This window comes from Acomys minous (assembly GCF_964271855.1).
Source record: "Acomys minous genome assembly, chromosome: 19".
In the NCBI taxonomy this organism is placed as follows: domain Eukaryota; kingdom Metazoa; phylum Chordata; class Mammalia; order Rodentia; family Muridae; genus Acomys; species Acomys minous.
Window position 1 is genome coordinate 34,597,049 of NC_140499.1, and position 24,580 is coordinate 34,621,628.

The window sequence follows — 24,580 nt, forward strand, 5'->3', positions numbered from 1 at the left end:
TGGGTCCCATAATATGGGGCGTAGGGAGCACTTCTGACATGGACTCTGGGCCCCTGCATGTGAATCGCTTCCCCCTGCCAGAGCAGCCTTGCCAGGCCCCAGAGGAAGAGAATACAGGCAGTCCAGATGAGACTTGATAGGCTGGGGTCAGATGCTAGGGGAGGACAGCTCCCCTTCTGAGGACTAGGAGAGAGAGTGAGAGGGTATGAGGGAAGGAGGGTGGGCTACAATGGGAATGTAGCATGCACAAATTAAATATAAACATTTAAAAGAGGAAAACCATTACAGTGCCCCATAGAATTCCTAAGTATTGAAACTAACAAAAATACACACTCACACAGAAACCCACACCATCACCCACATCCACACATACATACAGAGTGAGATAGAGACAGAGACACAGAGGGAGAAAGAAACACACACACACACACACACACACAAACACACACAAACACATACACATACAGAGTGAGAGAGAGACAGACACATAGAGAAAAAGAAACACACACACACACACACACACACACACACACACACACACACACACACACAAACACACAGAGTGAGAGAAAGGGAAACAGGGAAAGACAAAGATACATGGGGAGAAACACAGAAACACACACACACAGACAGAAGAGAGACACGAGGGGTGGGAGGGAGGGAGAGAGAGAGAGAGAGAGAGAGAGAGAGAGAGAGAGAGAGAGAGAGATACAAGCTCACTCCAGAAGGTGGTAGAAAATGACATATACACACACAGAGAAACATACTCAGCGACAGAGACATAATTATACAGACATTCCTGCATGTTTTCAAAAAAGAAGACAGATATACAGTGATATGTACGCAGAGAGAAAAAAGAATATAGAGAGAAATACAAAGAGGCACATTCATTCAAGATTTCAAAACACACACACCTATACCCACACACACAGAGAAGTGAAAAAAAAAAGGAATGAGGGAAAGGAAGGAATTATTTCGTAAATGGGAAGTTCAACATAATTAAGAAAGAAAAAATGTGTTTGTCTAAGTTTGGCATCATTTAAACCACGTTTGTGAATATGACCAAATAATCTCATTTATTTAACACAATAAATGTTCTCTGTCTGGTGAGACTAAAAGTATAGCTCAATGTCGTTGGGCTCCGAGTTTTATTTCACATGAATCTTAGACAAGAACTTAAGAAACATGTCCCTCTACAGACTATCATCATAGCTTAGATGTCTTCAGTTCCAAAAGGAGATTTTGAAATATGATTTATACATATCATGATCAAGTATCATCTGTATACAGTTATATGCACATCTGCACATGTGAGGAACTCAAAAGCAAACCTCAGTTTTAACTTGAAGTAGTTTGAAAGTGACTTACTGGCATTTCTACCATTGGGACCAGCTTCTCCATAATATCATTCACTGTGTCGCCATTTGTTGCTGTTAAATCCAATGGCTATAAAAAGTACAGAGAAAAAATGTTACAAAATAACTTAAAACCACATGATTATATAATTATAGTCCAATCATTACTTATAACCTACAATCTGTACTGACAACTCTAATGGACACTGAATACCTTCATTTCTTCCCTTTATATAACATAACACTGGAAGACTGCCAGTCTAACATAGTTATCTTAAAATTAAGTACTTGGGTAAAGGGCACTCAAACATCGCAGGTAACAGGTTGTGTGTATGATAAAAGGAAACTGAGGAGCCATGGGGGCTGGAACTCAGCATCCTGGTTCTTCTTCCACTATGGTACCAATGGGGGTAGCTGGGTCGGGAGGTGGTAAAAGGAGACCAGAGCCCTTCGCTTCCCCCCTCCCCACTGTACTTTCTTGGTTTTATAGCTCTTTTCAGCATAGTTCTAGGAAAATCAGAAGTTGCTGCACTTTCTCTTATTTGTAAAAACCAATGTCATTAAGCACTTTCTCCGTATTGGACTTTGTAAGTAATTGATATGTGTTGAAATCTGTTGCAGCGATAGATTGAGGAATCCAAAATAAATATTTTAGATATGAAGCCCCACACAACATTAACTTAAAATTTCAATATTTTATATATTTGTGACTGAAGTTAATCGAAACAGGAAAAAAGACAGAGACAGACAGAGAGAGAGAGACAGAGGGAGGACATGAAGGCATGTTAGGGTTCAGGGATCATCTTGGGGGTAAGGCAAGTGAGTTGGCATTGGATTTGTATGCTTGTATAAAACCATCAAAGATCATTTCAAAGTCATCTGCTAAAAATATAGAAAGTCTGAAGGATCATTGTTGAATTCTAAGAATTTTATAAGAAAGATAGAAAAAAACAGGAGGAAAAAAGTCCTAAAGTAAGAATAGCTAAAAAAAAAAAAAAATTCCTAATTTGTCTATAGAGAAAAATTACAGATTTAGTTTAAGTGTAATGAAATGCACAGGTGACTGAAAAATTGCCAGACTTCAAAAGGCCAAACTATAAACAGAAAAATCATGGAAAACCATGCAAATATATGTATTAAGGATCATTGTTGACTACTCACTGGAGAAATAAACATGATGGAGAATATGTAAGTACTAAAATTTTATAAGAATGATCTATGTTCTGGGAATATCTCTTCATGAACAAACGGGAAATAAACACAGTATCACATGAGGAAAAGCTGAAACAGTACCTCTATTCAAGTGTTTGCACTCCTCAAAAGGCTATCAAAATGATTACAGTATAAAATATAAAACCAATAGAATTGTGGGTGAAAATCAGTAGAAATGTTTATTTTCAAGGAATTGAATCTAACTCACAATGGTGTTCCAAGACACTGGGAAGATTGCTCACGTACAGTACTGAGCCTTTCGCACAGCTGAAATCAAGCAAGCAGAGGCCAGACAGCATTTCCCTGCAGACTGTCTGCTCTTCTCTGCTCTGAAGACAGACAGAGCTGGTTCAGCAAAGTTAGGGAGAGTGTTTTCATGATTTATGGTACTGGCTAGAAATCACTTTTATACCACACTTTCCTCTTTAATTACTGTTATGTGGAACCTAGACCTGGTATGAAGAACAAATTGCTTTGGCGATCTAAAGTATCTTCATAATGTTTATAGTTACTCTAGTGTAATTTCAGCAGGGGCACGTTAGAATACTGACTCTAAGTGTGTTTTGTACCCATTAGCGTTGATAAAGTCAGGATCATGGGGACCTTTAAAGCTACATTCCTGTCTTAGAGTAGGAAAGTTCTTCAGTGCGCTGCATTCTACAGAAGAGTTAAATTGCTGACCTTCACTGAATCTAGTAGTGGAAGTGAATAATAATATAAGGCTTAGAAGGACAGACAACTATTTTTAATACATATTGGTATAACTTGATGATAGAAAAATTGTATAGTATGTGTGAGGTCATGAGTTCTATCAAAAGCACTGTACACACTGATAATGCCCCTCCTTAAACACACACACAGGCACACACACAGGCACACACACAAGCATACACACACACACGTTAAGTTTATAAAGGTGATTTATAATCACAAGTTACACGGAAAGATATCCTTATGCCTAAGAGATTCACATAGAATGCGGATAAGGAGCCATGATGACATAGCTGGGCTTCACAATAAGGTGTGAGAGTGCACGGAAGAGAATAAGGAAGAGTAGAGGGCAGATTAAATAGGGAAAGTACACCAGACAGCTAAATATGTAGAGAGAGTGTAATTCTTGACAATGTTTTGCTTATAATTAGCTTATGTGCTCTTCTATGATTAGAATTACTTAGGATTAGATGAAATATTTTAAAACATAAGCAACACTAGAAACAACACAGAAGTCTCTAAGTAATAGGGACTGCGGAAAAATAATTTAATTCTATTAGAAAGATTGGATTGAGAATGTATGTTGTTGACACAAACTGCCTCAACTTTCAGTCATTGAACAAAAATATTTCCTCTTTCTTGGCACTGTAGCTAATGTGTATTAACCTTGTTTCATGTTGCTTTCTACAGATCACATGTAAAAGACATATGTGTGCACGGCATACACATATATCGTTTCCACACACTACTGCCTAAATTCTCATCCTCTCTTCTCCACCCTCTTCTTATATCTCCATGTTCCACTACTTTACAAACTGCCTGTCTGTCTCCTAGTCATGAACCTGGAATGCCATTTCCTGTATAATATCACATACGCTGTCACAGCTTGCATCATCTTCGGTAAATATCTGCAGTGAAACTGATTCGTCTTTGTTCTTCTTGGCGTCCTTAATGCATCTGATCAAATGCAATAAAAAACATACAATATAGTAAAATTAATTTGCTAGTAGGATATTTCAAGCTAATTATTGTTAACATTTTATCAAAATCAGCTTTAACTACAAGACTGTCAGTTCAGCACAATGCATTATTTGATTAGGGAATATTCAGAAATGTTTCAGAAAGAAAGACATGGCCAGGCAATATATTACACACTGACCTAGGAAGCATAGACCAGGCTTCAAAATGTTTTGTCTGCAGGGGAAGGGGGGAACCTGCTTGACTTCAAAGTAGGAAGCCTCAGATGGCTTGAGCATACATGGTAGAGTAACCTCTACTGAGTGGAATTTAAAATAAGTCTGGGGAAGACTGCTCACTCCAATATACAGAAGAGATGCTGAAGGGCATAGTATGCAGAACTTCCTCAGAATTAAACAAAGTATGCATATTAACAGGACAACTTAAAGCAGTGGCCAGGAAACCTCTAATCAACACTGCATATAGAGACAAACTATCAAATACATTTTTATAGAAGAAATAGAGCATAGAATGCCATTGTTATATCACTAAGGAATTAAAGTATGAACACAAGTAAAATACCTTTTGAGCCAATAGTGCCACTGATTTTTCCGTTCTGTGGAACTGTAATGTAAAAAGTAAATAAATAAATAAATAAATAAATAAATAAATAAAATTAAGAAGAATCTTGAAAAATACTAAGATTTTCAATATGATTCCTCATACAGATATTATAAAGCAATTGCAGTCCCAGAGGGTGCCAGTGTAGGTGGCATTCTCCACATTACTTGGTTGCTGATTGACCCATTATTTCACAGGAAATCATATATGATGGAAAGTGAGCTTTAGTGTGGGTGTTGTTTGGGAAATAAAAGCCTTGACCATAACTATGTAATGAAAGCTGTGTGACCATGGCTGGGCCAACAATGGCTCCAAGCTTTAGTTTCCAGTGTCTAAGGATAAAGTTTACAGTGTCCTGTAAGATTGAGCTGCTGTTCTACTACTCACTGCTCACCCACTTTATATTCTGCCTGAAACCATTTTTATCAGAAGGGGGAATTATGCTTGTGGCTCCCAACCTGCACATGTACATAGACAACACATCTAATATCACCAAATTACAAGGTGACATAGTAGGAAACATCAAAGGAACTTGGTGATATGCATTGTGAAAATGCCTGATACACACTTAATTGAATGTGAATTAGTCTAAATATGACTTCCAAACTTTATGGGAAAAAAATGTTGTCATGAAACACTTCATACATCCTGACCTACTTTTTTTTCTCCTTTATTAATTTATTCTTGTTACATCTCAATGGTTATCCCATCCCTTGTATCCTCCCACTCTTCCCTCCCTCCCATTTTCCCCTTATTCCCCTCCCCTATGACTGTTCCTGAGGGGGATTACCTCCCCCTGTATATGTTCATAGGGTATCAAGTCTCTTCTTGGTAACCTGCTGTCCTTCCTCTGAGTACCACCAGGTCTCCCCCTCCAGGGGACATGGTCAAAGGTGAGGCACCAGAGTATGTGACAGCCTTATTCATAATAGCCAGAACATGGAAACAGCCTAAGTGTCCCTCAATAGAAGAATGGATAAAGAAACTGTGGTACATATACACTATGGAATACTATTCAGCTATTAAAAACAAGGAATTCTCGAAATTTGTGGATAAATGGATTGAGCTAGAAAAGGTCATAATGAGTGAGTTAACCCAGAAGCAGAAAGACTCAAATGGTATATACTCACTTATATCTGCATATTAGCCCAAGGGGCATGTCCCACGAAAGCCTTCACTTACCAGGAAACTGAGACAGAGGGGAGGACATTCTAGTGGGACTCTAGATGAGAGAAGCATGGGAGAATGGCAAAGTAGAAGGATCCAGAGGGTCCTAGAAGGCTACAAGTAGAACATTATGATAGGCAGATATGGGCTCAGGGTTCCCGCTCAAACTAAGGCACCAGCCAAGGACAATACAGGCGGTAAACCTTAAACCCCTACCCAGATCTAGACAATGGACAGAACACTCTCCACAGTAGAGTGGAGAGTGGGATATGACTTTCTCACATACTCTGATGTACTTTCTTACATATTCAGCATTGGAGAAAGAACAGGCATTAACATAATCTTCAGAGACATTATCAAAGGAAAAGTAAATACCCAGAGAACTCAAAGACGATCTTCTTCCTCAAGCCTATGGAAATGCTTTTCGAGCTAAAGAGCAAAGTGACAGAGCCCAGAATGAGTAATCAACTTGCCAGCCCGTGTGTTAGTCGAGTCAACTCTGTTATGAGGCTAGAACTTAGAATAGAAGATGCGGAAAGTCTAACATGGAGGGTTGCATGGGATGGACTCTTCATGTGGAAAAGAAATATGATTTTGGGGTACGCTTGCATAGACTAGAAGCTCTATGGTATACAGTCCCTGTGATCCTCACCTTTGTACTCAAGGTATTATTCCCAGAACACCATGATAGCATCATCGCTCTAAAGATAAGTGTGAGTTTGACATTTACCTGCACACCACAAAGAAACTATGACTCTGATGGTCTAAAAGCACTGGTCCTCATCTGTTGACTACAGACACCAGTGGTATTCTGCTGCACAGACTTTCAAGAATGTGAGCAATTCATGAGTAACAATTGTCTTTGATACAATTAAATACTATTTTATTAGGAAATTAACTTGGAGTGTAGGAGGTAGTTTTAAAAGTCAATTATACTGCACAACATCATTGCTGCGAGATCACTCTGTGCACTTTCAGACCCAGATGATATTGGGGAGAAGAACGTGGAGAGTGGGGTAATGCAACGACCTTTATAGACCACAATGCACTTCATTTCTACCCCAAGAATCTCATGCAGTCCTGATGAACATCACAGACCAACGTCTAAGGAAACCACGTAGATGTAGAAATGGGGGTGGTAAAAATATAGACAAACTTGGTCATCATAGGAGAAAAACAGTTGGGTTGGCAGAATGCAGACAATGAGACTAAAATAAATGCTGAGTTTTTAAATATCCTGGTTAATTGATTTCTTTTCCTTGTGAGTTAGACAGCATTAAACTGACCCCCAGTGTCCACAGCCAGCCTTTTTGAACACAGTTCCAAGCAGTAGGTCTTACCTGAAAGTGGCCACAAAATTTCCCAAGGGCCAGAACAGGTGAATGGACTTGCTAGTAGGGGTCTTATCTAGTCCACCTGTGTCCACATGGTGGTCATCCAGACATAAGCAACTCAGACGAATGAAGTGTTTTATTTTAAACTTTCTCTTACGCCTAGAAACAGAAGTAAGTATCTCTGTTAGTTTGCTTTTCATTGTAGTTGATTTTGCTTGGAGGAAGAGCCAGTTCTTCCTGCTTCAGAGCAGAGGAGGACTCGCCCATGTCTAGGATCCTGGCAATGCTCACAGCTCATGCCGTGATAGTTGCACCTCAACAAAGCATGTGTTCAAGGAAGATCTTGGGTACATACTTTTCAATGGTCACAAATAGCAATTGACTGTTCTCTCCGTGACTGGTAGCTGTTTAGACTAACTATACTATGGATTTTAAAGGGCATGTGTTTCCAATTTTCCTACTCTATTTTGTTGAGTACTAACCTTGCTTTGTTTATTCCATAATTTCCATACGAAGAGAATAAATGAAAGTTTTATGTGTTTTTTAAGTTTATTTTTAATGTATGCACTTTACATCCCGATTGTGGCCCCTCCCTCATCTCCTTCCAGTCCCACCCTCCCTTCCTTTTCCAATTTCCCCATTTTCCCCTTCCCCTAGTCCTCAGCAAGGGGGAGCCCTCCTCCCCTACCCTCTGACCCTAGCCTATCAAGTCTCATCCTTTCTGCATCCTCTTCCTCTGTGGGTTGGCATGGATGCCCCACCTGGAGCAGGCAATCACTGTGTGGGCAGCAGGGTCCATTTCAGAGGCAGCCCCTGCTCCTCATCCAATGAGGCTCACATGGAGACTGTATTGCCTACTGACTGCATCTGAGCAGGGGCTCTAGTTCCTCGTCATGGATGGTTCTTAGTTGGTGCATCAGTCTCTATAGGTCCCCTGGGCCCAGATTTGTTAGCTCTGTTGTTCTCCTTGTGGAGCTCCTGTCCCTTTCCTATTCCCCCACTCTTCCCTAAGTCTCCCTGAGCTCTGCCTCAAAGTTTGGCTATACCACTGCTGGGCATATGCCCAAAAGAACTCCACCATACAACAAGGACATTTGCTCAACTATGTTCATAGCAGCTTTATTCTTAATAGCCAGAATCTGGAAACAACCTAAATGTCTCTCAACCGAGGAAAAGCTAAATAGACTGGAGGACATTTACACAGTGGAATACTACTCAGCTATTAAAAACAAAGAAATCATGAAACTTGCAGACAAATGGATGGAACCAGAAAAGACCATCCTGAGGGAGGTAACCCAGGCCCAGAAATACAGACATGGTATATACTCACTTATAAATGGATATTAGCCATATAATAATCCACAACCTAAAGAAACTGAATAAAAAGGACGAGCCTAGGGAGGATGCTTAATTCTCATTCAGAACTAGAATAGACACTGGAAGTGCTTGAAGAGAGGGAACAGGATGGGAGCTTCCCATAGAGGCCCTCTGCAAGACGCCACCAGCAGGGGGTCTAAGCAAATGCTGAGACTCACAGCCAAACTTTGGGTCAAGTTTTATTTTTTAATTAAATGCATTTCATAATGTTTCCAAAATAAATAATAGAGAAATGTTACCGGGCGTGGTGGCACACGTCTGTAATCCTAGCACTCGGGAAGCAGAGGCAGGCAGATCTCTGTGAGTTCAAGGACAGCCTGGTCTACAAAGTGAGTCCAGGACAGGCAAGGCTGCACAGAGAAACCCTGTCTCTAAAAACAAACAAACGAACAAACAACAAAGAGAAATGCTATCTGACTTAATATTCACATGGCATATATGCATATATATGAATCAAAATTTAGAATAAATGCTTAAACCTCTAGCTTCTAATTACAATATTTCTGATAAGAGATAATCTGCCTTGACAATGGAAATAATGACATCATCTCTTACAACCCTGATGACCCTGTTTCCATAATACAAAGGACAATCTCAAAATAGCTTCAGTTACTACTGTAACACAACCGAAGGGGAAGAAATTTATTGACTTTAAGAAAACCAACTGTTTTAGTTACATTTATTCGTTTGTTTTTGTTGTTGTTTTGTGGGGGTTGTTTTGTTTCTTGAGACAGGGTTCCTCTGTGTAGTCTTGACTGTCCTTGAATCATTCTGTACACCAGGCTGGCCTCAAACTCACTGAGATATGACTGCCCCTGCGTCCTGAGTGCTGGCCTTAAAGACTTGCGCCACCACCACCCAGCTAGCTTCCTTTATTCTCAAAAATCAAACTGAAATTCAGTTTCCCAATTACTTTCCCAACTACACTATATGGTAAATGCTCAGTGTTTTCTTTTAAGTTTAAAATGAGCTGACTACGGATATTTTAAAATAAAATGTGAGGTTCTCCTACTGTGGACCAAAGAGGAGATGAAGAGAAAGACAAGAAAAATGGATAGACCGACAGACAAGCTGAGCCATTCACTTATTTTAGGCCTGTAGCGGTCAGACATTAAGTCACCACTTTCTAGGCTGGGAGCTTAGAGTGACTGATCAGAAGAAATGCACCCAGGTGGTTTTTGTCACAATGTGTGAGGTGGATCTTCAGGAATATTATTTATCAATGACCAGAAAGTGTATGCCCAACAGTGAACAGGCTGTTTTTTTATGTCTGTCCCACAATCTATTCATTTATGTACTTACAAGAACACCCTTAAAACAGTTACTTGATAAGGTCAGTTTCAATTTCCTTCCTTTCAGAATAATTTCAAGACAACGATCATGGCCCTGGAAATTCTATGTGATGTGGTCCCAGACGACACTTCCTTGGTTCCATGTGACAATACAACCCTGCATAAGGCTTCAATCACACCAGGTTTCTCTAGCCTCTGCAGGATCACCAAGCAGGACTTACTTAGTACCAATCCTGTCCCCTGCTTAGTGTAGGGATGGTATCTGCTTCTCACCTCTTCACATTAATTTGGAAGTTATAGGCTCAGAGATGCTTACATATGTGGCCCACCCTGGGCCCCTTCTGAGTACCCATTATAAATGGATTTTTCCCTCTTGGGTCTATAGTCTGTCTGTAAACAGAGGAACCCTGTTTTTCATGTTTTTAATATTTTATTTTGAGAAAATGTTTCATTGTGTGGACTACAAGATCCACAAGCATATTACTCACACAGACGCTTCAGGATAGCGACCCTGATGGTCTGTGCTACCACTCCTGCCTTCTTTTCAAGTTTGTAGCTACATTTTCACCAGAATCTAACAGCAGAATAGAAGCATAAGTAGCACATGTTAAGAAATTTGATGAAAACATTTATAAAAAAAATAGTGATATTGTATACAGATCAAAATCCATTAAGAAGTATGTGATACTAAGGAATTTTGAGAATAAGAGAAATACTCCTCCCATAGAAAGAGCAAACCAATTGGTCATCTAATACCAAATGGACAATTCTGAAAAAATACATATACAAGAAACATTAACCTAGATGAGTAGATTGTATATATGTAGTTAAGGATACATGTATATTTATATCCACACACACATATATATGTCCCTTAATGTGCATATGTGTATGTAACAACAATTAAAAAATAAGAAGTCATGATCTTAAAAGAGAACAAGGAAAGGAATGTGAGAAGATATGGAATAGGAAAATGAGGAGGGAGAGAATGAAGGGTAATTATATTTTTTAAAAAACTAAAAACCTATTTATTTTTGTAAGATAAAGCGTAATCAAAGTGTAGGCTCTCATAGTAAGCAGGCATGATGCACATACTCACAGGTTATTAGACACAATCAAAACATCATTAAACAAAGAGAAGAAGCGCTTTTTCCTTGTCCAGCCATTTCTGACTTCCACTGGACCGAGACAGAGTAAGAATCGATCTTTTTCTTGCTTGGCGAACTCCTCAATGAATTCCATTTCTGAAAATAAGGATTCTCCTGGTACAGGTCTCCTCCTAGAGAACAGGATATTCAGTGGGTAAGTTCTATAACCGATGTTCATACTAAATTTCAAAGGGTGTGTGGGGTTAAAACACAGGCTCAGTTCACAATGCACGGTTCTGCTGACTTCTAGGCAGATTTAAAATGTAACAGAAAAAGAGAGGTCACTCAAGAAGGGAAGGACTGGGACCAGACTGAAGAAGTAGGCTGTTTTCAGACAGTATCGACGTGATGGTCATGGGAAGGGTTTCAGGAAGGGCATCTGATGTGGTCAGGATCCCTGGTTCTCAACCTTCCAAATGTTTTAACACTTTAATACAGTTTCTCACGCTGTGCTGACACCCAATCATAGAGTTATTTCATTGCTACTTCATAACTCTAATTTTTATTCTGTTTTGACTCCTAACGTAAGTATGATAGGCAGATATTTGATATGCCACTGCCAAAGGGGTCACGACCCACAAGTTGAGAACCACTGGTCTAAAGTAAGAGAAGTGGTGAGTGAGGTAATTCTGCTTCAATTAAAACCATTTTTTAAAATTTAGTAATAAAGAATATCCATTTTTCCAACGGGATTTATGAATATTATTCATTATTTAAAATAAAATCAGGAAATACACTACAAGGCATGATATTGAAGAGAAGAAGAAATACATACTAGATGGATTCACAAAAATGCACACATCAATGTCAAACATGAATTGAAGGCCACTTTTAAATATAGTGCTTTAAAAAAAGTGAATCCTAACTACAATAATATGTGTGCAATAACAGGAGGAATGCTTGTGCCAAACATTATGAAATCTACATTCAACTTCAAATATTCTAAATTCCTAATTCTTTTTTTTTTTGTTTGTTTTTTGTTTTTTTGTTTTTCGAGACACGGTTTCTCTGTGTAGCCTTGGTCATCCTGGACTCACTTTGTAGACCAGGATGGCCTCGAACTCACAGCGATCCGCCTGCCTCTGCCTCCTGAGTGCTGGAATTAAAGGCGTGCGCCACCAAGCCCGGCGAAATTCCTAATTCTTTTAACTTATCAAAGGTCAACTTGAAAAAGGCAGCGTGTAGATATCATTAATCCTGTGAGTCTTAGTGTCTAAAAGATGTAAGCATTGTAGATTTTAAAGAGCAATGTGCTTTACTGTGATACAGTCAGAAAGTTGTAAGCACAAGGAAGTCAGACAGCATTCAGGTCTATAGAGAAGGGTTCATGTGAATTAGTACATAGGAGGATACATGGTTTTGTAGTTTATACAGGACAGCCTACAGATACAAAGAACTGTGACTAAAGCAACCTGGAAGATACTCTGCAAATCTCATAATTAAATATGCAGGATACCGTGCACACATAATAATCATGGAGAGTCATGGAAAATTGCAATGCCTATGTCTTCAAATAGGTTGAATTTTGGTGATAGTAATAAATTGTACCTTCTGGATACTGTGTAGCTTATTATGTAATTTTACAGTAGTAATTAAGATAGCAAAACTCTACCAAACTGTAAAGTCCTTTATGAAGATTTTCTACTGAATAATTCTTCTTTCAAATGACTGATACATTGGGATACAGTAAAAAAAATATAGAAATACATTTATGTATTGGCATTGAAATGCCATAACTAAACCCACCCATTATCTGTAAGCAAACATAAATAGATGTGAAAAAATAATCAGGTTATCCTAATGAGTTAAACTAGTTAGGGCTTGGGTAGCACATATACCCAGAGATGACAGTCTTTGTCCAGCTCAAGATGGAGTGGAGAAGGATTTCTTGCAGTTAGAAACAAATGAACAAACAAACAAACAAAAAACAGCCCTAATCAAGAATATGTGAACTAATTCTTGTCCAGCAAGAGAATCCATTTCCCTTGCCTCTGGGAAAAGGACAGATGCCACCCACTGACCTGTGGCTCCTGATATCCTGATTAGGATAGCAACACTCATGCTGGCCTCAGTTAACTGAAGGGAAAGTAAAATTACTTGTTCTACATCACAAAGTCCCTGCTTGGATTCCAGTCAGTTCCCAAACAAGCCCATCTCTTCCACATTATGCTAGCCCCTAGAATGTTGGAGAACCACTATCCCTTTGTGAAGGCAGTTTTTTTCTTACCACAGCTCTCTCCACTTCTCTCTCCTGACATTCTCCTTTCTCTACTAAACAGCTTAATCATACTAAGTCTTTTTTCCCCTTTGTTCTGAACTCTTCTAGATGACTCTGAACAGTTTTCTTCTCTGATCCATAGTAAATTCTTCCCTGTAATCATTAGTGGCCTCGGTTTTTTTAAAAAAGATTTTTTTCCAGTGCTCAGCTAATACACTTGAATATTTAAAATACATATTTTCCTATGTGACTGTTTACTCTGCCCAAAACTTACACTACATTGTTCGAGGATTGTGTACAGGAACACCACAAATTTTCATAAGAAGGCACTGAAGATGCCTGTGAATCAGTGTGAAAGAGAGACAGCAGCCTATGGTTGTCATTACATACATCAAGTAATAATAGACAGGTCTGATTTTAAAGAATAGTCCCAATTCAGTTTCATGATAAACAATATTGAAAGTAAATGAACATGTTTGGAAAATTCTTGTCTAATCTGATTCAATGTTGAAATATTGGGAATTAGGTTCCAAAGAACAGAATATATATTTGAAACAATACCAATGTACTGAAAACAAGAGAGTTCTGGAGATTTTGCAGTTGACATCTGACCAGTTTCCAACAAACCCTTGTGGTCATGATGGACTCCATAATTAGATGCAACAGGAAATAATTCTCTCTCAGAACTTGGGAAGATATTTTTTGACGATATACAGACACCATTCTCCTGTAGAGCACAAAACACACCTCCATGACATGGTAACCTTGTTTCTTTGGGGGGAATGGTTCTAAATGCTGCTAACATGAGTGGCTTTTCATGAAGCCACTGCTGAGTTAAGACTTAGATCACAGGGTCTGGAGGAATCAGGACAGAACCCTTCCTGGCACCATCAGCCTATCATGAGGATCATAATAGTCATGTAAAAATACCTTTACAGTGGAGCCTGGAATGGAGAATCTCTCAACAGCCGTCCAATTCTCCCTCTCTTTCCTGCCACTAAACACCACGGCTGCCTACAGCAGTCTGCAGACCAACCACTGAAGTCTGAAGATGCTGTAGTTGTCAAGTGAGAGGACACTGTGATGTCAAGATGGCAAAGCTCATGACGTCACTGACACAGTGGCACAACATTTCATTTCCCTTCACACTTTTGGCTTTCAAAAATATTATTGAACCATATGAGTTTGTAAGGAATAACAGATTTTTACAACCATAAATAAATATATGTATGTAAATTGGATATATATCATATATAAGATGGATGATAGATAGCTGACAGATAGATAATAAGTAGACAGATAAATATATATGTTAGAAAGATAGATAGATAACTACAATAATATGTACACGACAATAAGAAGAATTCTTGGGTACAACATTGTGGAATTTATAATCATTCTCAAAAATTCTCAAGTCCTAATTTTTTATACTATTAAAAGTCCTTGGGTAAACAGGCAGCAGAAGCCACTACCCCTGTGAACCTTAGAGTCTAACAGATTGAAAAAAAAATCACGGACCACTTTAAAGATAAACATGCTTTACTGAGATAGAATCAGAAAGCTTCCTGCACAGAGAAGTCAGACAACTTTGAAGAGTACAGAGGAGGACACACACACACACACACACACACACACACACACACACACACATATATATATACACTAATGTTTATATAGTAAAGCTTAGTGATATGAAAATGGTGGCTGAAACACCTGAGAAATACTCTGTAAATCTCATAATTTCATATGTTGTATACTTTGGACAGAAAGTGATCATAGACAGATTTTTTTCGTTTTCTTTTTGTTGAGACAGGGTTTCTCTGTGATAGCCTTGGCTGTCCTAGACTCACTTTGTAGACCAGGCTGGCCTGCAAATTATAGAGGTCCACCTGCCTCTGCCTCCCTAGTGCTGGGATTAAAGGTGTGCACCACCACCACCCAGTGACAGATAATTTATAATTAGAATGTTTATGTCTTTAAAATGATTGAATTCTAGTGACAGTAGTAAATTATGCCTTCTGGTAACTTTATAGTTTAACTGATATGGGTTATTTTACAGTATTAATAAGAAAACTCTTCCAAACCAAAAATTTCTTCATAAAGATATTCTGCTGAATAATTCTGACTTCAAATGACTGGTGCACTGAAGTGTGGTAAATAAAAGCAAATAAAAAATAAATGTATGTATTTTAATTCCAGAACTACGCTTATTTTTTTAAACCAATTAGATGTAAAGAAAATTATCAGGTTTCCCTAATAATTTTAACCTGTGATGAGCCAGGGAGGGCGTATTTTCAGAAACCCCCGACCTGGACCTTCTCAAAATGGAGTATAGAAGGATTTCTGGGGATTAAAAAGAAGGAAACAAACAACAGCATTCATCACAAATGTGTAAAATAGTTCTTCTCCAAAAAAAGAATCCTTTCCTTGGGCTCTGACAGAGGGACACATGGCTCTGCATTGACCTGTGGCAATTATCAGAATATTAACACCCATGCTAGTTTTCACTTGGAAAGACTTCTTTATTATGATTAGATTTCAAAGGAATGGACAGTTTTATGCAGGCTTATCAAGGAGGAAAGCAATCAATAGCTTTACACACATGTTACTATTAACTACAACAGTAGCTAACTAACATCACAAGATATTCCTAAGGGTTCCACGTGAGCACCTTATCTTGGTGAAATAACAGCTTTTTTTTTTTTTGGATTTAAAGTCAATTCCACAGAATTGAAATCATATCTGTTCTAGAAATCTAGCCAATTACCCAGGAATAATAAACTCATAGATATTAGAAAGGAACTTACTACCTCTATTTAATAAACAAGCATAATTATTAGCTGACTGCTAAGATAGATAGATAGATATAGGTACTTATATGCACAGATAAGTGTAACCCTCCTCCCATCAAAAAGAAAATGTCATTAAAACAAGACAATTGGTTAAAATACACCTAGGCCCAACATATACATCTTCTACACAATTGCAGCAAATAAGACTCAGGAGAAAACACAGAAAAAGGCAAGAAACATGGGTAAGACAGAGGACGAAAAATCTACTGTGAGTTTGTGTCTCCTAGAAGTAGCAAAGAAGCTTTATGTGTGTTGATTCAGCAATATGGATGCCTAAACAAACAATATCAACTGGCATTCAAATGCAGAAGGTGGAAATTTCATAAAACTCTTCCTCCAACAAATATAGGCAAATAAGAAATGAAGAGAGAAGAAATATTAGTCTTCCCAAGGCATTAGCACCAAAATATGTTATCCAGCTCCAATGATCACCTCTGAAATCATGTACATAAAAGCAACACTAATCAAACACAGCAGGTTCTATGTATATAGTTAGGTACTTAAGTAGTAACAAGAAAAAGAAACATGAATTTGAGAAGGAGTGAGGAAGCGGTAGATAGAGGGAAAAAATGGAATAAATAATGATCCAATTATAATTATATATAATAAATCTATATAATTATATATCAGACAGAAGATAATAAAATTATAACCCTATGCTCAGAAAAGCATGGCAACCAAGTGATATAGTAGGATCTAGAACTAGGAATATTATGACTCTATTTTAAACAGGGCTTGATTAAAGTGGATTTCAAAATAATTTTCATGTGTAAAAGGTAAAAGGTGGTTACAGGGTAGAAAGGCAGTCTGTGACACTGGTTATTGCTTTTTAAAGATTAGTAAAAATCTCACTCTGAGTGGGAAATAGTATGGACAGAGGAAATGGTTGAAAAGAGGTTACAGGGTAGGAGAGTGAGTATGGGGAAAAATGAAGGTGGAGAGCAGACATGGGAAGAGGGGACAGGAGGGCAGAGAGCGTGAGATAGAAGAGAAAGGCGGCTGGGCCATCTCTGAGACAGACTGCAGACCTACAACAGGGTAGGCTTCTGGGAGGATATGGGGGTGACTCTAGCTGAGAATCCTAGTAGCAGGGGTCCTGCAGACTGAAGAGGCCACCCTCTTAACTAATAGGGCCTCCTAGTGGAGGGAGGTGAACACCAACCCATGCACAAACACTTAGACCCAAAGTTTACCCTACCTACACAATGTGCAGGGATAAAGATAGGTCAGAGACTGAGGGAATGTCCAAGCAATGCCTGGTCCTCTGTGAGACTCACTTCATGGGAGAGAGCCAGTTGCTGACACTGTTAATGATGCTCCGCGATGCTTGTAGATGGGAGCCTAGAATAGCTGTCCTCTGAGAGGCTCCAACCCAGCAGTGGATCACAACAGATGCTGAGAGCAGAGCCAAACATTGGGCAGAGCACATGAAGTCTTGGAGAAGAAAGAGGAAGAACAGAAGGACTCAGAGGGGACAAGAGCTCCACAAGACCAACTAAGCCAACTAACCTGGACCCAGGGGAGCACAAAGAGGCTGATGCACCAATGAAGAAGGACCATGCATGCATCCGACCTAGGCTCCCTACACAGATGTAGCCGGTGGGTAGCTGCAAAGGGCAGACCTGGGGGAATGGTGCCCTTGGTAACACAGAGGACGGTGAGCATTCAATATATTATGTGGAACGCTTACACTTTTTGACTTTTGCTTTGCTTTGATCTGATTATGATTAGGATTTGGTCTGCTTTGATTTGATTTGATTAGGACTATGCTCTGGCTTTTTCTTGGTGAATTAAGAAGTATTTAGCTATTTTTTTTTATTTTACAGGATGCAGTAGTTGAAAGATTTTAACTTTTGAAGAGACTTTAAAGGTTTCAAAAGACAATATTTTAGAAAGTGTCAACTTTGTAAGTGACTTGTATATTTTAAAAAGATGACTTTCAAAGTGTTTTATTTTGTAAAGACTTGAGGAAAGGCCCACAAGGTTCAATTCTACACAAAGAATGAGAGGAACCACTTGTGTTGGCAGGTTAATATACCTGAAGAAAGGCCAAGAGGAGACCTTGGTGAGGGGACAGCCTCAGTCTGTGGAGATCCCAGAACATTGGAGAAACTATGGTCAGGAGAAGAGCATCAAGGGCAGCAGTAGCTGTGCATAGAGCTGCCTGAGCCTGGAGCTAAACTATGTGCTGGGAATGCGAAGCAGAGGAAATGGAGCTGCTTGGGCATTTTGGAGACCAAGAGACCCAGAGTGGCAGATGTCAGGTACTAAGATGCTTACATTGTTGGGTTTGGTTTAGGATTATTATGACTGTGACATTGCTTTACCTTTTGGTCCTGGAATTTATGAGGTGTAGACTGAACAAGCCTTGGGTCATGTGCCAGTAAGCAACATTCTTCCATGATGTCTGTTTCAGTTCCTGCCTCCAAGTTTCTTGCTTTTGAGATCATACTTTGACTCTCCTTTATGCTGGACTGCAACCATCAGCTGAAATACAACCTTTAATCCCCAAGTACTTTTTGGTCAAAGTGATTTATCATATAGAAACATAGAAAGGCAAACATGAAGTTGCAGGGATTTTTTTTTGTTTATTTGAACTTATATATACGGTCTAATGCTTATATGCATAGGTATTGTAAAAGAAAGATTTTTAGTTTCTAGTCAGCTATGAACTATAGCATTTTATTCCAACTCTTCCTTTACTAAAGGCACTTCATTGACATTTCTATAAGTTTGATCAGGATTCTATAACTTTATATGACTGGAAGTTACATAGATGAAATTAAAAGCATGCTTTGATAAGACTGAATCCTTTCTTTAGGATATGAAACTACGTGAGCATCAGTGTCTTACAGAAAAAACGGGCAACTATATCCAACTACCACCATTGTTTTAGGAAAAGATCAAGAGATTTTAGTCAATGATGTGGAAAAAATATGTGCTTCTTTAAACATTCATTTAAAAGTGTTCTATTATTTTGCTTGAACGTTGCAACATGTGTGTGTATTTACTAGCTTTTATGAGTTTGGAATTTGAGGTGTATTGTATTGTGTTTTCTTATGAAAATTTCAGCCTTCTCATTTGCAAATATTATCTTCAAGAATATTTCAGCCTTATTTATAATTTTTATATACTGTGTTCAAGAATATCCCAGCCGTATTTATCATTTGCAAATATTGTTTAATGTACTTGGGGAAATCTTGCCATGTTTGTATGTACAAGTGAGAATATGTTGCTTCCTTCTTTTTATATTTTAGCATATCTTTGTAATGAATATTTCTTGATTTGAGGTTTTTAGGTTTAATTATGCCTATGACTATAAGATCCTCTGCTTGTATAAATCACCCAATAACAAAAATTCTACAGAATTTTGAGTTTTTGTCTGTATGATACATGAGATCATTATACACTTTCTTCAGGGAATGACCCTGGGAGAGTTAGGCCTAAAAATGCAGCAGACAAATGCTGCATGCAATAGGCAACCTCATTCAGAGAATCAGACAGGGTACACTCTGAGGAGTACAAAGGTCACATGAATGAAGTACACAATTACAAGGAGAAGCTCCATGCGACAAAACATGATTTTCCATAGAGACATACGAATAATAGCAGTAGAAGCAAATTCACCCCTGTTTCCTACACTTGAGAAAGACAAAAACAAACAAATAAACAAAAAAAACCTTCAAAGAATTATTCAGTGCTTTTGAGGAAACTAAGGTCACAAGACTTTAGCCTTGTTTACTTGAAGTTTTCTCACAAATATTTCTGAATTCCCTTCCCACAAGTCCATTCTTGGAACGTGTTCCTGTAAACCAGTGACTGTGGGCCAGAATGCATCTCCAAGTGCCTGGGTGGGTTGATACACCTTAGGGGCCGCTCCTCCCCTGAGAAAAAGGAGAAAGGAATTAGAGAAAAGAGGGTGTAAGGGTGGGACTGGGACATAGGGAGCAAGGGGGCTGGGATCATGCTGGCAAGGATGTGGAGAAAGAGGAACACTCCTTCATTGCTGGTGAGAATGCAAACTGGTACAACCACTTTGGAAATCTATCTGGCACTTTCTCAGAAAAATGGGAATAGGGCTTACTCAAGACTCAGCTATTCCACTCCTTGGAATATACCCAGAAAATGCTCCACTACACAACAGGGACATATGCTCAACCATGTTCATAGCAGCCTCATTCATAATAGCCAGAATCTGGAAACAGCCTAAATGTCCCTCGGTGGAAGAATGGATAAAGAAATTGTGGTACATTTACACTATGGCATACTACTCGGCTATAAAAAACAAGGAAATCCAGAAATTTGTGGACAAATGGAGGAAATTAGAAACGATCATACTGAGTGAGTTCCCCCCAAAACAGAAAGACTCACATGGCATATACTCACTTATAATTGGACACTAGCCCAAAAGGCATGCCCCATAAATGTCTTCACTTACCAAGAGATTGGGACAGATGTGAGGACATCCTACTGGGATTCTAGGTAAGAGAAATATAGGAGATGGGGAAATAGAAGGATCTTAGAAACCTATAAGAAGAACATCGTAACAGATAGATCAGGGCCCAGGGGTGTCTGCTCAAACTATTGCACTAACCAAGTACAAGACAAGTAGTAAACACCAAACCCCTACTCTGATCTAGGCAATTGACAAGACATCCTCTACAGTTATGTAGAAAGCAGGGACTAACTCTGACATGAGCTCTGGTGCCCCATATTTGATGACCTCCCCTTCGTGGGGAGCCCTGGTGGCACTCAAAGAAAGAATAGGCAGACTGCCAAGATGAGACTGTTTAGCCTGTGACCATAAAGTGGGGGAGGAGATCCCCCTCGGACATGGAGGGTAATAGGATGGGGGTGGGAGGGTAGGAGGAATGGGAGGATACGAGTGATGGGAGAACAATTGAGTTGTATTCTAAATAAGTTAATTTAAAAAAGAAAAGAAAAAAATAAGTTGGGCCTTCTGCAAACTATGTAGTTTCATTAATATATGTAGTTACCCTGAACTAATTATGATAGCAAAAGTCTACCAACAATGTTTTTCATAAGCATTTTCTGCTGAATAATTCTTTCAAATATATTAGAGTGTAGTAAAACATATAGAAATATACATTTATGTATTCAGATGCCATAACAAAGCCCATCCATTATTTTGGGAGTGTACATACATAGATATGAAGAAAATAATCAGGGTTTCCTTTGATTTAAACTAGTTGGTTCTTAGAGAGCATGTTTATCTCTATGGAGAAATAACAATCTTTGTTCTCCTCAAGGTGGAGTCCAGAAGGACTTATGGTGGTTAGAAACAAACAAATAAACAAATTGAGGATGAAGCAGCATGAAGAACCCTGACCCTGGAAAAGGTATTGGACTTTGCTAGTTGTATTAGATAACCATTTTATATCTACTTCTCCATGCATTCCAAATGTCAATTACAATTGAACCACAATGGGCAATTGAGGCATATTTTTCAATACAGCTTTACGATTCTATGAAAACAACCTTAGTTTAGCAAAGTCACTTACCCCCAAGAAACTGTATTCCTCCAGCCACTCTTCCTACTGTCCTGGAGGTGAGATCTGACACACAGCAACCCATAAGGGCAGTGAGAGCCATAAGGAGGAGCAGGCCACAGCCCAGGCCTGTCACTATGGTACAGATCCTCCACTCTGTGCTGGGGATGCCCTGGAAGGAGGCATAGCGCCCACACTCCTCCACCATAACCATCATCTGCCGACTCTCATCATGCACCGGATAGGAGCATCTCCTGAAAGTGCCAAAAGACACAGGTTTGCCCAGCTGAGATCCCCAGAGCCAGTAAGGCATGAAGAAGCCCACACAGGAGGTGGCAGCACAAAGGAAGGAGAGCAAAGCCCAGATCACTCCAGTACAAGTCAGGCTGGATGCCATCTTTCACCAGGCAATGCCATGAGGACTCAACGTGATTGTCCTGAGGTGGGAATGAAGGCGGGTGGTCACTAGACACTCCCAGGGAATCCACAGTTCTTCAAGGAGGATGTAGCTACGTGCTGTTACAAATCTTCAGTCTTACAATGTATCAACCTCTCATTCTTTGTAGTAATGATGGTGGCCCCTGGTAAAACAGAAGAGGAAACAGTGGGAGTTAAGGCTGCCTAGCTTACTTATGTATGCCCACAGAAGCTCTACAATGCGGTTAAGAAACTTCAAGCTTCCTTCAATGTTTCCAAAGTGGTAAGGACTAACTCTCTCCATACCCATCTCTATACAAGTTATGCCAAACTAGCTCAAGCTTTTCCATAGCTTTATCTCCTATAAAATGCCTCCGAGTTACCTCTGACAGCTATTTACTTAAAGAAACGGACAGCTTCTGTGTGCTAAGCCTGTGAGTTCATTTCACCTACTCACATACTCAATGCAATGTAGCATTTTTACTAGTGGTTGACATAATTCAGGATAATGAAATAAAACGGGCGCTACTGTAGTTTGTTTATTTGGCTTGCAAGCGCCCACTTAGTGTCTAGTAATTTCTCTGCATCTCTAGGTGGGGGTGCCAACCTAGATAATGAGGGTGGTAACTTCTTACAGTTTCAGAGTATTGTAAACTTAACTAACATCACCCATCACCCAGGGGTAGGCATTGGATAGAAGCAGGGTCACACACTCCCAGTACTCGACAATGCTGAGAACTCCCTCACCCTTAACCTTCTGTGGCACAAGCAACCCACTTGTGTTCAACGCCTATTTTGACTCATTGGCTTCAGTGACTTCACCTGCTGGCCTTTTCACCTGTGTTCAACTCTAACCATTAGAGAGGGCACTCACACTTTTCCAATACTCAGTGTCAAATGTGAGCTCTTCAAAGGGTTCCACTTGGCCTGCGCTTGCTTACCTGGCCACACTCTCCACAAAGGATGCAAAAGTACACCCACCCTCAGGTTCCCTCTGCAACCTGCATCCACACTCCAGCTTCAGAACCTAATGAAGTTGAATTGGTCTGGGGGTGCCCCACAAAGGTGGGGGTAGGAGGAAGGAGGGCCTCTTTCTCAGCTAAGGTGAGGTGCCCTAGTCCAGATCAACCAAAGCCACAATCCTCCCACCAAACTGCTCAGCACATCCACCTCTCTGGGAGCCACACACATTCCCACACAATGATCTCTGGATGCAAAGCAGCACAGGGAAGTTCTTGCAGCTGGCTCTGAGAAGGGACAGATAAGGGATGGGAAGGCAGCACCCCCATGAGGCCAGCAAGCCCACAGCTGAACCATGCTGCTCAGGAAGTCAGGGTGCAGGGCACAGGACCGCGGGGCTCACTACTTACCGGGCCTGAAGGTGGCCACCTTCCCTCCCAAGTCCTGGGTGCAGCACAACTTGCTGTCTTTCTCTGGCGGGGACAGCGCGGCCGAGAAGACTGACCTAGGCTTCAACGCAGTCCGGACCGAGATCGCGGCAACTCTGGAGAGGCAGGAGGACCCGCCCTGAGAGCCTGTGGGCTGTAGCCCTGAGGCCCAGGGATGTTGGCTCCAGCTTTGGCTCCTCCTCCCCGCCCTCTGCTTCCAGCTGTCCCCTCCCCTCTTCCCCGCTGCGCAGTCCTGGATGCTCAAGAGTGGGGGCGGCAGACAGACTGAGAATTCAGGGAGAAAGCTGCAGCTTTCTCCACAGCTCCCCAGGGGCGCCAAGGCTACACCCGATCCCTGTTTGCTTTTCTTGGTCAGGCGTTGGGGTCAGGAGCTGCAATCTTCGCGCATCCTTTATGAGGACTCTGGTGGGAAGTAGCCTCCGCGATGGCTACAGTGGTGTCTGTGATCTCTAAAGGGCTCCTGAGACCTGGCCACTTTGGAGGACAGAGACCATGACTGGTGTAGCCTCAGGAATAGGAAGGCGCATGCTATGCGAGGCTGCTGGATTCAGTGAAAGCAAGGCAAGCAAGAAGGCAGGTGGCTCCTGCAGCCAGCCTCTCCCAAGGGCTGAAAACCTTGGGAACCTCTTTCAAGACATTTCTCTTCCTCTTCTTTTTCACCCTGTTTCCTCAGCCCCTTCCCTCCTCCTCTTCTCTCCTCTTTGCTCGCCCTCCTTTCTCCCTCCCTCAAGGAGGGGGATCCTTTCTCTCACCCCCTCCACTCCCCAACCCTTCATCAGTCTTAAAGTCTACACAACCTTTGGGTTTCCTTTCTGGAAATCAGCTCCTTTGATTTTTCAGGGACTCACCCAGGTTCTGACTTGCCATCAGCATTTACACCTTGTGAAGCAGGAACTGAGTCCTCTTGGTGACAGGCTGAGCACCCTACCCCAACCCCAGCCTTCACTGAGGACAGTTCTTCTTAGGAGGCTACCATGTGGGAAAGGCAACTTTTGAAGTA

General features: G+C 40.3%; 1 protein-coding gene across 2 annotated transcripts in view; it reads right to left on the minus strand.

Annotated features, from left to right (window-relative positions):
* Positions 1 to 24,580, minus strand: part of LOC311590409 (rho GTPase-activating protein 20-like) — a 46,073-nt gene that overhangs the window by 13,892 nt on the left and 7,601 nt on the right. For both annotated transcript variants that reach the window (XM_084769350.1, XM_084769349.1), the window contains exons 6-13: positions 23,542 to 23,675; positions 21,767 to 22,335; positions 17,522 to 17,678; positions 11,126 to 11,305; positions 7,364 to 7,516; positions 4,818 to 4,859; positions 4,154 to 4,235; positions 1,369 to 1,446 (exon numbers count right to left, since the gene is read on the minus strand). In XM_084769350.1, coding sequence (XP_084625476.1) covers positions 1,369 to 1,446; positions 4,154 to 4,235; positions 4,818 to 4,859; positions 7,364 to 7,516; positions 11,126 to 11,305; positions 17,522 to 17,678; positions 21,767 to 22,151 — 1,077 coding nt within the window. In that variant the 5' untranslated portion in view covers positions 22,152 to 22,335; positions 23,542 to 23,675. The remainder of the gene's footprint in view (positions 1 to 1,368; positions 1,447 to 4,153; positions 4,236 to 4,817; positions 4,860 to 7,363; positions 7,517 to 11,125; positions 11,306 to 17,521; positions 17,679 to 21,766; positions 22,336 to 23,541; positions 23,676 to 24,580) is intronic.